The 17,051-nt window shown below is 48.0% G+C and overlaps 1 protein-coding gene across 4 annotated transcripts in view; it reads left to right on the forward strand.

Moving 5' to 3' along the window:
- The window catches only part of UNC45B (unc-45 myosin chaperone B), a 28,307-nt gene extending 17,441 nt beyond the window's left edge, over nucleotides 1-10,866 (forward strand). For all 4 annotated transcript variants that reach the window (XM_077852215.1, XM_077852212.1, XM_077852213.1 and 1 more), the window contains exons 14-20: nucleotides 531-658; nucleotides 1,747-1,813; nucleotides 2,791-2,904; nucleotides 3,201-3,316; nucleotides 4,166-4,283; nucleotides 6,634-6,789; nucleotides 10,205-10,866. In XM_077852215.1, coding sequence (XP_077708341.1) covers nucleotides 531-658; nucleotides 1,747-1,813; nucleotides 2,791-2,904; nucleotides 3,201-3,316; nucleotides 4,166-4,283; nucleotides 6,634-6,789; nucleotides 10,205-10,507 — 1,002 coding nt within the window. In that variant the 3' untranslated portion in view covers nucleotides 10,508-10,866. The remainder of the gene's footprint in view (nucleotides 1-530; nucleotides 659-1,746; nucleotides 1,814-2,790; nucleotides 2,905-3,200; nucleotides 3,317-4,165; nucleotides 4,284-6,633; nucleotides 6,790-10,204) is intronic.
- The last annotated feature ends 6,185 nt before the right edge of the window (nucleotides 10,867-17,051 follow it).

Genomic DNA, 17,051 nt, shown 5'->3' on the forward strand with positions numbered 1-17,051 from the left:
AGCATTTCCATACAACACCCAGTGCTCATCACAAGTGCCCTCCTTAATCCCCATCACCTGCTATGTCATTCTCTGAATCCGTTTTTAAAGCTGCATACTGTTTTATGCAGGCAAGGCTGTATAGCATACTCTGCTGCTGTAAAGTTCAAATGTGGCTTCTAGAAATCACCCACAAATGCCAGCCCCTTCCCACCCACTTCGAGAATTATCTGTAGGGACTGTTCAACCTTGGGCCTGACTTTGGGTTTCCCTCACAACCCAATCCATTGTTATGTCAACTTTATCTGTTCTCTATCCTCTCCCCCTCCTGCCTAAGCACCCCCCCACCCCCACAATGGAAAGTGAACCTTTTGCAAAGTCCTTTTTGGCATGTAAGGTAACATTCACAGGTTCTGGGGATTAGGACATGGACATCTTTGGGGGCCATTGTTCAGCCTGCCACAAGCAGTTAGAACTGCACCACCTTTAGTTCCAATACAGATTGGCCTGGTGCCAGGTCCTTCCACACAGCCACCCTTTTGTCTCCCCAGGACAAGAAAGACTTTATAGACATGCGTGTGAAACGGCTTCTGAAGGCTGGTGTCACCTCTGCACTGGCCTGCATGGTGAAAGCAGACAATGCCATCCTCACTGACCAGACCAAAGAGCTGCTGGCCAGGTGGGGCTGAGGGGATAGAGGTGGCAGGGGAGTAAATGAGTGAATGAGCCATTGTGGGGGTCTGGAGAGGAGATGAAAGAAGATGGGTATTGGAAACTGACATGGCAGGGCACCTGGGACTCAGTCACTTGAGCGTCTGCTTTTGCCTCAGTCTTGGGGGCTGCAATTGAGTTCCATGTCCCATCAGGCTCCTTGCGCAGTGGGGGACCTCCTTCTCCCTCTGTTCCTCCCCCTGCTTGTGCTTCCTCTTCCTCTTTCCCTCCTTCCCTCTCTCTCTCTCTCAAATAAACAAAATCCTTAAAAAAAAAAAAAAAGAAAAGTGACATGGCAGGGCAGGTCATCCCTGGTGGAAGTTTGCATAAGGAGGAAAGAGGTCACTGTCCATCCTGGTTACCTGGTTCCCAGGCCCTGTGTGGGACCTGCTATTCCAAAGATGAAAGGCACAGTTTCTGTGTAGTGTGATGGAGAGGCAGACAGGCTCACAGTTAAAATATGATGCAGTGGGGGAAACGCAGAGGGTTGGTTGGGGTCCGAGTAGTAACACCCACCAGCCAGACTAGAGGTAGGTGGAAGGGCAGCCAGGAAGGCCTCCTGGAGGAAGTGACAAATCAGTGGAGCCATGAGGGGAGAAGAGGAACCACCCAACTACAAGAGAGGAAGGGTTCTGGGCAGAAGGGACAGAATCTACAGATACTGAGGACAGAGGGAGAAGGTGTGAATGAAATGGGGTTCTCCTGCAGTGTTCTGGAATGTGGAGTACACAAGAGGAAGTGATGCCAGTAAGACCAGAGAGGGGAAGAGGACCAGATCACAGAGGTCCTGGAGTGCATCCATGTTGAAGATTTTCTCCTGGTTGATGGGCAGCAAGGAGCCATTTGTTGCCTCCCCACATAGGGATGGGGTGGCTCTTTGCAGCCCCTCTTGGCTTCACTTTCTCCCCAGCTCCTTCTATCCATGGCAGTATCCAGCCAAGGTGGCTAATGCCGGGACAGGTACAGAACTTTCCAGGGCTTCACTGGGTCTGACTGGCTGGCCTGCTGATGCCTGGGGAGGGTGCACATTATGTGTCCTTTATCCTTGCCTTACAGGGTATTCCTGGCACTGTGTGATAACCCAAAAGATCGAGGAACTATTGTGGCTCAAGGTGGTGGCAAGGTAATTGGTGGGATAAGGTTTGCCATCCTAGAAGGTGATCCACTGGGGAGAAGCATGTGTGCACATGCACACGCTCTTTGCCTGGCCCAAGAATAATGAACCCCTTGCCCCAACCCAGCCTCCTGGAATACTGTCTTTCAGGTATCTCTCCTATCTGCTCATGCCTCAAACCAGCTTCAGCCAGATTTTATGGTTTGTCATGGGATTTACTGTGGGATCCCTTTCCTTTTTTTTTTTTTTTTTAAGAATTTTATTTATTTATTCATAGAGACACACAGAGAGAGACAGAGGCAAGAGACGGGGGCAGAGGGAGAAGCAGGCTCCATGCAGAGAGCCTGACGTGGGACTCGATCCAGGGTCTCCAGGATCACGCCCTGGGCTGCAGGCAGCGCTAAATCACTGCGCCACCGGGGCTGCCCCTGTGGGATCCCTTTCATAATCCTTGCTATTGGAAGGAAGCATGGTACAGATGCACCGACCATAGACTTTGCTGTAGAACACATGTCTTTGAGTCCTTGCTCATTCCTTTTTTAGATGCATAACTTTGGGCGAATTACTCAATCTGCCTGAGCCAGTTTCCTCATGTATGAAATGAGGGTGGGGAACCACACATTTACTCTGCAGAATTTCACAAGGATTATAGAAAATACACTTAAAGTATTGGCTCATAGTAGGCGCTCAATAAGTGGCTGCTGGGATGATTAGGTTTGCCCTAAGTCAGGGAGTAAAAAGTCAGTGTGTTGATCCATTTGTTTTTCCAAAAACCAGCAGGGTGGATGAGTGGCGGAGAGTGTAGGTGAAGACATCCAAGTATGCTGGGAAGCTGGAGGAGTGAATCCATGATTCTGTATTTAATCATTCTCTGTGATACTCAGGCTTGCTTATGTTGCAGAAGCAGACAACGGCTGGAAAGGAGGGAGGGGAAGAGAGGCCTCTGGACGTCTGTGACAGAGAAGTGACTGTACCCTCTCTTACAGGCACTTATTCCACTGGCTTTGGAGGGCACGGACGTGGGCAAGGTGAAGGCAGCCCATGCCCTGGCAAAGATCGCTGCCGTCTCTAATCCGGATATCGCCTTTCCAGGGGAGCGGGTGGGTGCCGGGGTGGGTGGGATGGGGCAATGCTCCTAGGGGTCTTTTCCCTTGTTGCCCTAACCCCTGCCTGGGAGGGGGCATGGTGTGGTCACAGAGAGGGCAGTGAATTGGTGGTGCCTGGACTCTAGGCCTGGCTCTGCCCCTGACTTAACAGGGCTGTCCTCTTAGAAACTCAGTTACCTTGTCTGAGTGGGTGGGCAAGCATTTTGGAAATTCTAGAGCTGGGCACTGAAATTTTAGGGTCTGGGGGATCATAGTCTCTGCCTGACCCACTCCCTGACCCCTCCACGCAGGTGTATGAGGTGGTGCGGCCCCTCGTGAGTCTCCTGGACACACAGAGGGATGGGCTCCAGAACTACGAGGCTCTCCTGGGCCTCACCAATCTGTCTGGGCGGAGTGACAAACTCAGGTGAGTGGGGTGGGGAGGGAGCAGGGGTGGAGAGAGGTGCCCCAGGAAAAGTTTGGTGGAAATTTCAGATACACCATCTGTGCTTCCCGCTGAGGACAGGATCAAAGATGACGGGTATAAACTGCAGTGGAAGGGATTTGAGTTAGCACCTGGTGAATGTATGAAGGCAAAGGAGATGACAAAGACACTTCTTTCAGACTAAAGTAGTAAAAAAGATACCCAGGGGAGAGGTAGGGATTCCTTCTTGGGAGCGAAGGGGTAGTAGAGAGAATTGGGTTGAGATTCTTTCAGTTGCAAAAAACTCAACTCCCAACTGGTTTAAGGATAAAGGGAATTTAATGACATATAAATAAAAAGTCTGAGGTGACCAGATGCGTTACAAAGCTTCCCCACTTTCCTACTTTCTTTTCTTCTCTACTCTCCCTACTACTCCCCACTTTCCCACTCCCATCCACTTCTGCTTGTGTTGTCTTAGTTCTCAAACGGGGTCTTCCCCTCTGCCATGAACACAAGGGTCGCTCCAGACTTCATATCTTCTTGGCTTCATGTCCAGCAGGAGAGAGAGAAAGAATTTCTCTTCTGCAGCGACAATACAGAAGAATCTCCAGCCTGATGACGTGTTCATCCCAGACCCCATGGCTATGGCCAGGATGTTATGGTGTCATTTAGTTTACACCCATTGATGCCCTTCCTGGAGCTGGGGGTAGGATTGATGTCATCCAGACTATGCTGGCTGAGGATGTAGGAGGGAACCACCAGCAGGGTGCAATGGCCCTTGGGTGGCCCAAAATGCCAAATGCTCACTACAGAGGACTCAGTGGCCACCCTTCCCCACCTCTCATACTGTAGGCAGAAGATCTTTAAAGAGAAAGCCTTGCCAGACATTGAGAACTACATGTTTGAGAATCATGACCAGCTGCGACAGGCGGCCACTGAATGCATGTGCAACATGGTGGTGAACAAGGAGGTGAGGTGGGCTCGGGACGAGGGTGGGGAACAATCTCCACAAGGAGAGTCCAGCCACAGGGCAGGGCCTGGCATGAGATTGGGGGTTACAGTGGTATTAAGGTAGCATTTTGCCAGAGAACCCAGGAACCCCCAAATCTCTCCTGGATTACAGCCCCCTTCCTGTAGGGACCCTGAGAGAAATATATGTACCAAGGAGACCAAGGAAAACATACAAAGTAGTATTATTCCAAGCTGTGGCTTTGACCTCTCGCTTGAGCTGGGTGAGATGGAAGGTACCATTTCCCTAAGTTATTTGTGTCTGAATAATTTCATAGCAGAGAAGGATGTAAGACCAAGGCCTCTCCAAGGGAGGCTTGGCCACTTACATGTTTCAAAGTTCCACCTATATAAAAAAGTGAGGAAAAGCAAACACAGATACAAACAATTTTAGAATATTTTAAATGTTCATATTTAATGAACAGTTGCTGTTCCGATGGAAACTGCAATGCACTAGAATTATGTTCTTCGCAGAGTAATTACAGGATTTATAAAAATAAAATGAGTTCAGAACATGCCAATGGCTTCGTGGTCCTGCAATGGGGATAAATGATAACCAGGTGGTGAATGAATGTCTTCTTTTCATCCTGCCAGAGTACTGTTATGGCTGTAGGCACAACCTCATCTGAGGTATAGGGCCAAATCTGAGGCCCTTCATGGATGTGATGCCAAGTGGCCCTCCTGGGCCCTCATGTATGAGACCAGTTCCTCTCAATTCTTTTTTTTTTTTTTTTTAAGACTTTATTCATGAGAGACGCACAGAAAGAGGCAGAGACATAGGTAGAGGGAGAAGCAGGCTCCTCAAGGGGAGCCCGATGTGGGACTCCATCCCAAGACCCCAGGATTACAACCTGAGCCAAAGGCAGATGCTCCACTGCTGAGCCACCCAGGCATCCCTGTTTCTTCTCTCAATTCTTAACTCAAGGTCTTGGATCTTTCCACTGGTATAGGATGAAAACTCAACCTATGAAAGCCTGTTGAAGTTAAATAGATTAATCAGTCGGCCAGTCAATCTAAGCAGGACCTCCCAGGGAGCTGGCCTGAGGTTGGCCCGGGTGGCTGGCAGCCACATGGGAAAAGAGACTGTGTCCAAAGGAAGAGGAGGGAGAACGAGAAGGGGGAGCAGGCTTCTCCTGGGAACATCAGCTGCTACAACAACCAAAATCAAAATAATCAGTTGTCCCAACCCAAACATTTTCATTTCTCACTCACCTCACTTCTTGCCTATATTTGGATCCAGGGGCTTGCTTCCAAGCAATGACTTGGGATCCAGGCTTCTTCGACCATCAAGAACTATCCCCCGCTTCCCTAAAAAAAAGAACTGTCTCCCTCTCTGCCACTCTGGGAGTGGGTTCCATGTGAACGGGGAGAGAGACCACGGGAAAGGCACCTACCTAGAGTACTCCACCATGGTGCCTGGAGTGACACATATCACTTTCTCTCATGTTCCATGATGAGAACTAGTTTACGGCCACATCTACATGTGAGGGGTGGGGAATGTAATCCTTTTGGGGTAGCTGCCTCCTAGTACAACTGTGCCCTGTGTACTGACCATCTCTACCATGCTCTCACCATTGAGGACCACTACTCCAGCATCAGGGGGATGCAGGTGGAGATTTATAACCTGGGCAGCTATGATTGACCTTTGATCCTTTTAGAGCTCCACTTCTAGGAAACCCAAGCCAACAAAATGCCCCTTAAATTTGACCAACCAGATTTTACTGTGGAGCCAATGGTGGGGGGGTCGGTGAGCTCTGAGACATGTCAGGACCCTGGGCTCTAGGAGGCCTTCCCTTGGCTTTAGGGTCCTTGGGAAGCTCATCCCTTCCCTGCTGAATGGTACAGCAGCTCTCACTCTGTCTCCTGCTCTTGCTCAGCCATTGTGCCTTCAGGGACTGCAAAGTCATTTTATGGCAGACTCTGGAGGCCCATCTGTTGTGGGAAGGACATTTCAGTCTACCCCCGAAGGGAAGTGAAACACAGACCTTGGGGCAACATCTACCATTCAGGAGTCCGTGCCTGCCCTTTCCCCTGGTGTAGACAGCTGAATGCAAACAGGAGTGGTGGCACATGCTGTATGGAGAATCTCCTGCTCTCTTTAACTTTTTAGCTGGAGGAACTTATAGACCCTTTCTCTAGCTAATCAGAGGAGACTTTCTGGGGTGGGGGGGAGGCTTGGGTGGCAAGCTGCTCAAGGGAAAGCTCGGAAGAATCTTGGGTCAGAGAACATGGCTTCAGATGCCTCTTTCCCTCTCCAGGCTGGCAGGTGGGGGCATTTGTCTCTGAGCCCTATACTTGCCTCCCTCCCTTAGGTACAGGAGAGGTTCCTGGCTGATGGGAACGACCGGCTGAAGCTGGTGGTGCTGCTCTGTGGGGAAGATGATGACAAGGTGCAGAACGCAGCCGCAGGGGCGCTGGCCATGCTGACAGCAGCACATAAGAAACTGTGCCTCAAGATGACCCAAGTGGTAAGAGCGGGCCCCGGGGGCAGCAAGGGGACTGCCTTGTGTGATCCTCTGTGGGGCGGCCAGCTTCCGAGGTAACACTTCCCTAGCACCTGGATATCTGTTCCTATCACCGTGGAAGGAGAGTCCATACTATCTGGCTCCTTACATCCATTGTTGGGACTCTCCACGTGAGCTAACTCAGGTCCCTCCCACTGTACTCTCACCCACTGACTTTGGTGATGCTTACAGTTCATTACTTCAGAATGATGACAAGGATGGCCACAATACTAACGACTGCCGTGGAGCCCCTGAGCTCCCCGAGAGGAACATGGACTCGGTTGGGGTACCATAGGGAGCTTGTGGTTTGGCAAAGAAATGGCAGATTCTCTTACATGAACATGATGATCAGATCCTTTGGTGGATCTGTGGCTGTCTCAGCAAAGCGGTTTGCACACCATCACAAACGTGGCAGTGCAAAGTGAAAATGTCTTTATTTCACCAAACTGAACTTAGTTTATGGGCATCCTTTCCACTGAAGACAAAAAAATGTAAGCAGCTCAAGTCAAATGTACTCAAGTCTACTTTAAAGGCAGGCTCTTGTTTATTTTTTAAAAATATTTATTTATTTGAGAAAGAGAGAGAGAGAGCTTGAACATGCAGCGGGGGTGGGGGCAGAGAGGGGGAGAGAGAACCTCGAGTAGGCTCCCCGCTGAGCACAGAGCCCAGTGCAGGGCTTCATCTCTTGACCCTGAGATCACAACCTGAATGGATATCAAGAGTCAGACACTTAACCCACTGAGCCACACAGGTGCCCCCTGGCAGGCTTTTTTGGATAGTCAATTCAAGGTGTTGTGTGTGTGTACGTCTGTGTTTGTGTTTGCATGTTCGCTCATGCCTTCTCTAAGATCCACGGGTGGGATCCCTGGGTGGCGCAGCGGTTTGACCCCTGCCTTTGGCCCAGGGCGCGATCCTGGAGACCCGGGATCGAATCCCACATCAGGCTCCCAGTGCGTGGAGCCTGCTTCTCCCTCTGTCTGTGTCTCTGCCTCTCTCTCTCTCTCTCTGTGACTATCATAAATAAATAAAAAAAAAAATTAAAAAAAAAATAAATAAATAAGATCCACGGGTGCTAATACTGTCTGGCACCAGAGAAGGGTCTCTGTCTGATGTAACTCATCTTGGTTGGTCCTTGGGTTTTAGCATTTTCCCCTAAGGCAAGTCTCTCAAAAATGTAAGTCATGAGGGATCCCTGGGTGGCGCAGCGGTTTAGCGCCTGCCTTTGGCCCAGGGCACGATCCTGGAGACCCGGGATCGAATCCCACGTCGGGCTCCCGGTGCATGGAGCCTGCTTCTCCCTCTGCCTGTGTCTCTGCCTCTCTCTCTCTATCTCTCTCTCTCTGTGACTATCATAAATAAATTTAAAAAAATATGTAAGTCACCTGGACGGCTGGCAAAAACATTTTCCCTAGATCTTCTGAATCAGTAGATTGGAGGTGGGGTGCTTCTGGCCTTGTGACTATGCTTTGAAACCACTGCCCTAAAGTAGCCTCTGCTGAAGTAACTGGTCACATAACTTCGGTCAACAGGCTCCTACAGGCCCTCTGTGACTCAGCCACTTACCAGACTTAGATGCTGCTCTAAATGTTTACGTTTATTAAGTTCTTCCATTCTTCTGACAACCCTATGTAGTAGGTATAGTTATTTTTTAAAAAACATATTTTTAATTTATTTATTCATGAGAGACACAGAAAGAGAGGCAGAGACATAGGCAGAGGGAGAAGTAGGCTCCCTGTGGGGAGCCTGATGCGGGACTCGATTCCAGGACCCTGGGATCATAATCTGAGCCAAAAGCAAATGCTCAGCCACTGAGCCACCCAGGAGTCACTGGCAGGTATAGTTATTTTATCCCTGTTTACCAGAGAGGAAAACTGAGTGCAGAGAAGTAACTAGCTCAAGACCACACCGCCAGGGAATTGGGCAGGGATTGGAATCCTTCGGGATTGCTGACCCTCTCCTGGTCACTTCTTCCTTCTTCCTGAGGGCCTCTGAAATCTTGGCTACATTTCTGTGCCTGGAGGCAATGGCACTGGACCTATTATCATTTACCTGTCAGCATAAAACCTTCCCCTGAACCCTACCACGCTAGCTGAATTTTCATTTCCTTTTCTTGGGGTGGGAGACTCGGTGCAGTGTTTACAAAATTTGCTTAGAATCCAAAAAGCCAGTAATTGGTCTTTTTCTTCCCTTCTGTGTCTGTCTCCCCATCTGAGAGTGGTGCATGTAGAAAGCTGTCCCTGTTGACAAATGGAGGGTGAGGTAACAGGTACGAGGAAGCAAAGGGGGAAATCCTTGGATTAGTACCTAAAATCATCATCTCTGTCCATTTCTCCTTGGTGAGTTCTCACCATGCTCCAGCCCTCGTGCTAAGCTCTGTCCACGCGCCATATCACTAAATCGTCACGATGTAAAGAAGTAGGTAGACCTGAGGACAGAGGAGCTCCCGAGACCTGGAAAGGTTAAAAAACTTATCTAAGGCCATATTTGGTAAGTGGCTAAGCTGGGACCTGAACACTGGTCTCTCTGACTCCAAAACCCATACCAGTAACTGTTCTACTCTGCTGTCCATGTGTGTCTGCTGAATCTCTGAAAGTCAAGCTCCCTGGTTCTAGTCTTAGCTCCATTTCTGTCTTTTGGGATGATCAGATGGTCTGGAGTCCTGTCTTCCCTATGTACCATAGTTGAGCAGCTTCACAACTGGCAATGGAGAAGAGGGAATGGAGGAGGGATGGAGGAGAGGCTGCACTTCTAACACCAGTGTTTGTTTGTTTTAATTTCTTTTTATTGGAGTTCAGTTTGCCAACATATAGCATAACACCCAGTGCTCATCCCATCAGGTGCCCCCTTCAGTGCCCGTCACCCTCCTGACTCCAGTGTTAATTCCAGTTGAAGTCAAAGCTGGTGGAGTGCAAGCCCAGGGCATGCCTGGAGCTCATGTCTCTAAGGGCCCTTGGGTTGACAGAAGCAGGCATTGCCCATGTGCTCAGGGTTAGAATCCTCTTTTCTGAACACTTTCCATCCCCTTCCAATTAGACATGCAGTGGCCCTGTCCCTTTGCTTCTCCAGATGCTTAAAAAATAAATGGATGTGTGGGTGTTTATTCTCTACTATTTTTAGATGTGTGATCATAGCTGAATTACCTCCCCTCCCTCCCTTCTCCTCCACTTGTAAAGTGAAAAGGATTGGATTATGTCAGGTTCCTTCTAGTTTTCTGATTCCCACCCTGGCTCTGCTAAGGAGGTGGGCATCTGCCACCTGGTCCCAATGGGCTCAGATAGGCATATGCTGAGTCCCATACACATTACCAGATACGTGCTTGCCTTCTGTTTCTTTCTGTCCTTCCACTGATTTCTCTTCTTTATGTACCTCTCCCTTCCAGACAACTCAGTGGTTGGAGATCCTCCAGCGGCTTTGCCTGCACGACCGACTATCCGTCCAACATCGGGGCCTGGTCATTGCCTACAACCTGCTGGCAGCCGATGCTGAGCTGGCCAAGAAGCTGGTGGAGAGTGAGTTGCTGGAGATCCTGACTGTAGTGGGCAAACAAGAGCCAGATGAGAAGAAGGCTGAAGTGGTTCAGACAGCCCGGGAATGTCTCATCAAGTGCATGGATTATGGTTTCATTAAACCAGTGTCTCAGACAGGGGCCCACAGGGATGCTGGGGCTGGTCCTGTACTATGAAAAGTCCTAAGCTGGGAACTCAAGAAGTGTCAGTTCAGCTAGAGATCTTAGAAGTAACAATGAAGTCTCCATATAAAAGAAAGACTTGAGTGTCCCCTGAGTTGTCGACTTCCCCTTTGCCCCAGGAAAGTTTGGATGTTTCATTGGTTCTCTTGCTCCCTGTCTCCTTTACATCTGTCATGTTCCAGAAATTCTTAGAATAATTTTCATCTGTGATTTGGAAGACAAGTTGGATAATTCATTCTGTACCCATTCCAAAGGCCAGGATAATGGGCTGAATTCTTTGTACTTTGGAAAATGGATTGTGTGGTAAAGTAGGACCTAACAGGTGTGTGAATATAAAGGTTAGTGTTATTGTATCTGCATGTTGAGCTGTGCTGGTTTTCAGAGACAGAACACTTTTCATTATAGCTCCCTAAATGGAAGTAACCCCAATGTCCAAAGAAAATGGATAAATTGGCATTACTGAAATTGCAATTTCCTCCAAGGAGTGGCATCCATCTGGCCTCCTTGTATTTAGGAAACATTAAGGATTCTGGGCAGGAAAGCGGGCAGTGGTGAAATGAAGAAACTTCTGTACATTGGGGTTCCAAGGCAGATTGGAGGGAGGGTGCCCATGAGAGCATCAGCTGGACTAAATCGCCTGGGAGCCCCCACTATGTGTGTAGTCTGCAGGAGGCACGGGTTCTATCAGCTTTCAGAGTGCAGCCTGCTCCCCTGCCCTTTGTCTTTGTCTTCTTGGGCCCCTTGGAGTTCTGGCAGGGCACCTGGCACCGAGCCTGGCACCACAGGAGTGCCCAGGAAATACTTGCTTGATTTTGTTTTCCCTGAGCTCCCACACCAGTGCCTTTCACCATCTATAGTCAAATCCCAGCTCCCTGGAGGGGCTAGGAAACTCTGCCTTTGACACATTCACTTTAAGAATTTCAGCAATAAGGGGCTCCTGGGTGGCTCAGTCAGTTAAGCATCTGCCTTCAGCTCAGGTCATGATCTCAGGTCCTGGGATTGAGCCCGAAATCAGGCTCCCTGCTCAGTGGGGAGTCTACTTCTCCCTCTGCCTCTGCCAGCACTCAAGCTCTCTCTCTCAAATAAATAACAACTTAAAAAAAAAAATGTCAGCAATAAGATAAAAAGAGGGTGTGTACATTTGCAGAACCCCATGCTCTATTTCTTAACTCCCTCTTCCCACGGTGCCCACACACTTCCTTCCCTAGGTGGGGAACAGGGCATATCTGGGCAAGTCAAAAGGAACCCACCTGCTGGAAGTGTCCCCTGGGGTGAGGGAGGGAGCGCGGGAGCGCGGAGGCCATCCGGGCCCACCTGCCATAGCCACTGCTTTTGTCCTAACAGGCGTGGATGCCCAGATCTGGGAGATGCTGCTGTTGCTCGGTGCCCCCACCTTGGTGCCATCCTAGCTGGGCAGACCCCCCAGGGGTACAGGGAGCGGACGGACATAGGCGGGAAGCTGGAGCTCGCTGGTGCCTGCACGGAGGCACCTGCGCAGTGGGTGGTGAGTGGGTAGGGAGGTTCTTTTATTTTATTATTTATTTTTTATTGGAGTTCAATTTGCCAACATATAGCATAACACCTAGTGCTCATCCTGTCAAGTGCCCCCGTCACCCAGTCACCCCCACCCCCCGCCCGCTTCCCTTTCCACCATGGTAGGGAGGTTCTTATGGCAACTTGGCTCAGGTCCTCAAAACCTCGCTTCCCCCCACCCACTCAGGGGTCTAGTGCGCTCCCTATGGCTGTTAGCAGGACGGCAGGGCACCTTTGCTGCTGGCACTGCCCTGCGCGCTCCTCTCCTAGCTCCGTGTGGTCGCTTCTGGGCTCCAGACTCTGCAGAGACTTCCCAGAAAGACCAGTGCGGAGGCCTTAAGGCTGGGGTGACCTGGGCCACGGGGTGGGTGGAGAGGGAGCGGAGCCAGGTGCCACCACCTGCAGACATGGGGAGCATAGAGCACAGAGAAAGGAGGGGGGCTTTGGGGTGAGAGAGGAGAAGCAGTAGCAGCCTGGCACAACAGTGAAGGGCCCTTTGCACAGATAGGTCTGAGGACACTCCATCAGGCATGTCTCCAGAGTTCCTGGACGACCATCCCTCCTCCCCCAGGGTCTGAGAGCGGGGAGAGGCGTGGAAGAGCAGTTGCAGGTGCCTCTGTTGTGCTACTTTGCGCGGAGCCAGTAGGATTGTATAACCTATCAAGGGGATAGAGGTGAAGAAAACACTCTAATACGGTAAAATACCAAGGACAAATCTGTCCCCTCCCTTGTTTATGGGATACTACTAGGAGCAACTTTGGCACTGACCTTTGGGGACAGCAAGCTGTTTCCCTCTCAATATTGAAGTCCAAAACTTACTCCATCTACACACCAAGGTAATAGATTTCCTCTTGGTTCATAGAATCTTTTATACAATGTGAAAGATTTCAGAGGAAACAGCCACACTATCAGCTAAGGTTCTGGGATCCAAGTGAGGTAGGTGGGTTTGGGATCTCAGGTATGAACAGGTTCTTGAGATGATTTTACAAAGTGTTGTATTCCAGATGATTGCCTGTGAGTCACTGTCTTGGAAAAACAGCATTGGATGTGGTGGGTAGGTGCCGGGTGAGCCCCTAGAGCCTGTGTATCCCATCATAAAGGTCAACTAGATCCCATGGGTACAGTCCCAGACTTTGGGGCCTGCATGAAGAAAGATTTCCTCTCCCCTCTTTTTGTAGTGGGTGTGGGAGCTAGAAAGGATTCCTGTAGGGCAGAGCCTGATGCTGGGGGAACTGAAAAGTGGGCTGAGGATGTCCCTGGAGTTTGGGAAGGGAGAGTGCTAGGATCTTCTTTAGGATTGATTGGGCTGCTCATAAGAATTTGGTAGTTGTAAAAAAACCCACAAAAAAACACATGCTTCTGGTACTGACCGCATGATACCTATGTACCTACCCAAAAAAGCAGAGTTCCTGTGACATTCTGCCTTCCACCAAATTTGGGTATTTTAAACCAACAAATTGAAAGTGTCCTCAGGTTTTCATGAAAGCTTCTTGCTATGGTGTAGATAACAATGGTTGGTGAATGAGTCATAACTATCCATGACTACCAGTTACCCTGAGGTTATATTTTACTTTCTGTACAACAAAGAAGTGTTACAAATAAACTCTTAACATTAAAAAAAAGAAAAAGTAATAGAGGTCATGGGAAGGAATGGAGGAGCCACCACTGCCAGGAGAGCTGATGCTGCTTGCAGTTGGAAGAGCAGCATGTGTGCTGGTTGGCACAAGGGGAATTGACTCCTAGTTGCTTTGGGCTGGAGTGAGAGTTCCCAATGCCTATACCAGTAGGGAAGGTCAGCCTCCAAGCATGAAAGCAGTTTTGGGGTTAGAAATGTTAATTTAGGGACAACTGGGTGGCTCGGCGGTTGAGGGTCTGCCTTCCGCCCAGGGCATGATCTCAGTCCCACATCGGGCTCCCTGCGGAGATCCTGCTTCTCCCTCTGCCTATGTCTCTGCCTCTCTCTCTCTCTCTCATTCACTCTCTGTCTCTCATGAATAAATAAATAAATTTTTTTTTTCAAAAAAGGGACATTATTTGCTTATTTCACCGAGTCTGCACTTTTCAGGCCCAAGCACTGCAATTTCCTTAGTTGCTTCGAAGAGAACAAATGCCAGATTCAAAAACTCAAAACTTAGAATATGCAAGAAAGTCAGAATGGGATTATTATTATTTGGACTGTCTAGTATGTGGCCTTTTACATTCAAGAATATGGTACTATAAAAAAAAAAGATTATAAAGAGACCCTGTTTATATAGAAAAAAGCACTCTATAAGAGCAGAGAACACATTGCTTACTGCTTTTCAGATAATTTCCAGATGTTTATTAATTAAAATAATCAGAGTTCCCTATGCACATGGCTAGTTGGTCAAAGAGTTCTGCTTTAGTATAAAATCATCAGTTTCCTGCCTGGCCCCTTCCTGCTCCCTAAAGGCGAGCACTTTGATATTTCTTCTGGTATATACCTCCGTTTCCAAACAGTGCAGTTTTGGGTTCTATATAGATATTATCTATTTGCCTCTGAAAGATTTAGCTCAATTACACTCGCTCTCCAGTTTCCTGACCCCACATCCTGCCAATATCACCGTTTGGGGCTAGAAAAATATTCAATGTTTCCCTTGTTATGATTCTCAATCACAGCTGGGCTAGGTGATATATTGAGTGCCTTTTACTTCCTGCAGAATTTTCTGCTTTGCTCAGAGTTTGCAATCATCTTACTCTTTGTCTAATTTTCTCTGTATGTAACACAAACTTATCTCCAAATCCTCTGCCACAGGCAAGGAAACATTTTGTTTTTGTTGTTAATCACATTAAATGTCAATATGTTAGAGCACACCATCTATTAACATCAATTCAAATTTCCTGTCTTCAGGACATCCTCCCTCTGAGCCCTCTGTCCTTGCATCCTGAGCAGGGACCCTCTAGGGCCACTCCTCGGCTGTCACCCCTCTGGGCTCTCCCTTCACATGTATCCAGGGGCTTTTTTGTTTGTTTTCTTTTTGCTTTCCACTAGGGTTAGATCCTTGTATTCTGGATTGAACTACTCGTAAGAGTATATTGTGGGAACAGATCCAGGGCAATGCTTGGGGCACCATAGTTTCCCTGATTCACAGTAAACACAACAGAGGGTCTTAAAACTAACTGTTATGAGGGTTGATGTAGCTTTCCTCTTTGCCGAGGCTAGATATTTGGCAGCAGCAGGGTGGTTTGTCTTCCACAGTTGTGTTTCAGCCCTGAAGAATGATTGTAGAGATGATGTGTCTCTTTTGGCCACCCTTGCTGTCAATCCAGAGACAGGGAAACTCCTGAAGCTCACCTCTGCCACCTGTCTGGTTGTCCAAACAGCTGGTGATGGAGCCTCCTCCTCAAGATCTGTAAGCCACTCAACACAGAACTCCGTGCTTGGTGGCAGTGCCAAAATCTACAGTTGCACATTCTCTCTCTTGGTGTCCTCACGTCTCCTGCACTTGGTAGCCCTTAGCCCTTCTTCATGAACGCAGAGGTCTGGTGGTATGTACCTACAGGCATTTTATATCTCAGTCTCGCTTTTGGACAATTTTCAAAAAGAGAACAGAGACATCTTTGCGGTGGGATCTTAGAGTTGCCTCTTCAATAAGCAGCAAAAAGAAATGTTTAAAAAATCCCCTATTATTCAATTATTGACCTGCAAAAAAAATTTTTTTGTTTAGAAAAAAAAAAGACCAGATCGCATACATCACAATGCTAACAGTTTGTAAGTGATAAATTTATGTTTCCTCCCCTTGTTTTTCTAGAATTAAAAAAAAAAGAAACATTGACAGTGTGGCTTTACCAATGGGAGAAAATAAAACAAAATGGAAAATGTAAGACACTGAATACTAAAAATCTTTTTATCTTGAACTAATTTAGACAGAGAAAAGTTATAAAAATAGTACCAAGCTCCTTAGGTCCCTCACTCTGTTTCTCCTAAGAGGAACATCTTATAAAATCATAGTAGAATGAGTAAGAATAGGACATGAACATTGGTATGCTATTATTAATTATATTACAGACATTACTGAGATTTCACCAGTTTTTCCATTAACTTCCTGGTGTGTGTGTGCATGTGTGTGTTTAAGGAAAGGAAAAAATGGGGGAGAAAAGGGAGCACCTGGATGGCTCCATCTTAGGTCAGGTCTTGATCTCAAAGTCCTGAGTTCAAGCCTAGTGTTAGGCTTCATGCTGGGTATGGAGCCTACTTTAAAAAATGAAAGCAAACGAAAAAGTAGGGCTATGGAGGAGAGTGGTTTGCTCTTCATCTGGGACTTATATTTTCTGGATGATTTTTTTTTAAGATTTTATTTATTTACTTGTCAGAGAGAGAGAGAGAGAGCACAAGCAATGGGAGCAGCATAGGGAGAGGGAGGAGCAGACTCCACAATAAGCAGGGAGCCCCATGGGCGGCTTAATCCCAGGACTCTGGGATCATGACCTGAGCCAAAGGCAGATGCTTAACTGACTGAGCCACCCAGATGCCCCTGGATGATTCCTCTTTATCTACTCTCTATATCTTTGAATTTTCCCTTATATTTTCTATTTCTTTATCCTTTCCTGCTTTTTTCTGCATGAGATCTGATAATCTAACTCAAGAATCAGTGTTTTTATCTCCATTCCAGTGATTGATCTCATCTGTTGGGTTCTTTATTTTGTCTATTATACTTTCCATACCAAATGGTTCCACTTGGCTCTTTATTATTATTATTATTTTTAAAGATTTTATTTACTTACTCATAGAGACACAGAGAGAGAATGAGGGGCGAGACACAGGCAGAGGGAGAAGCAGGCTCCACCCAGAGAGCCCGACGTGGGACTCGATCCAGGGTCTCCAGCACGCGCCCTGGGCCAAAGGCAGGCGCTAAACCGCTGCGCCACCCAGGGATCCCTCATTTCTATTTCTAATGTCTTCTTATCTCTTTTACTGTATTTATCACATTCATTTCAAATTCTTGGTCTGACTATTCTAATAACTCTGACTTTAATGATACCTCAC

Source organism: Canis aureus, chromosome 16 (assembly GCF_053574225.1).
Source record: "Canis aureus isolate CA01 chromosome 16, VMU_Caureus_v.1.0, whole genome shotgun sequence".
Taxonomy (NCBI): domain Eukaryota; kingdom Metazoa; phylum Chordata; class Mammalia; order Carnivora; family Canidae; genus Canis; species Canis aureus.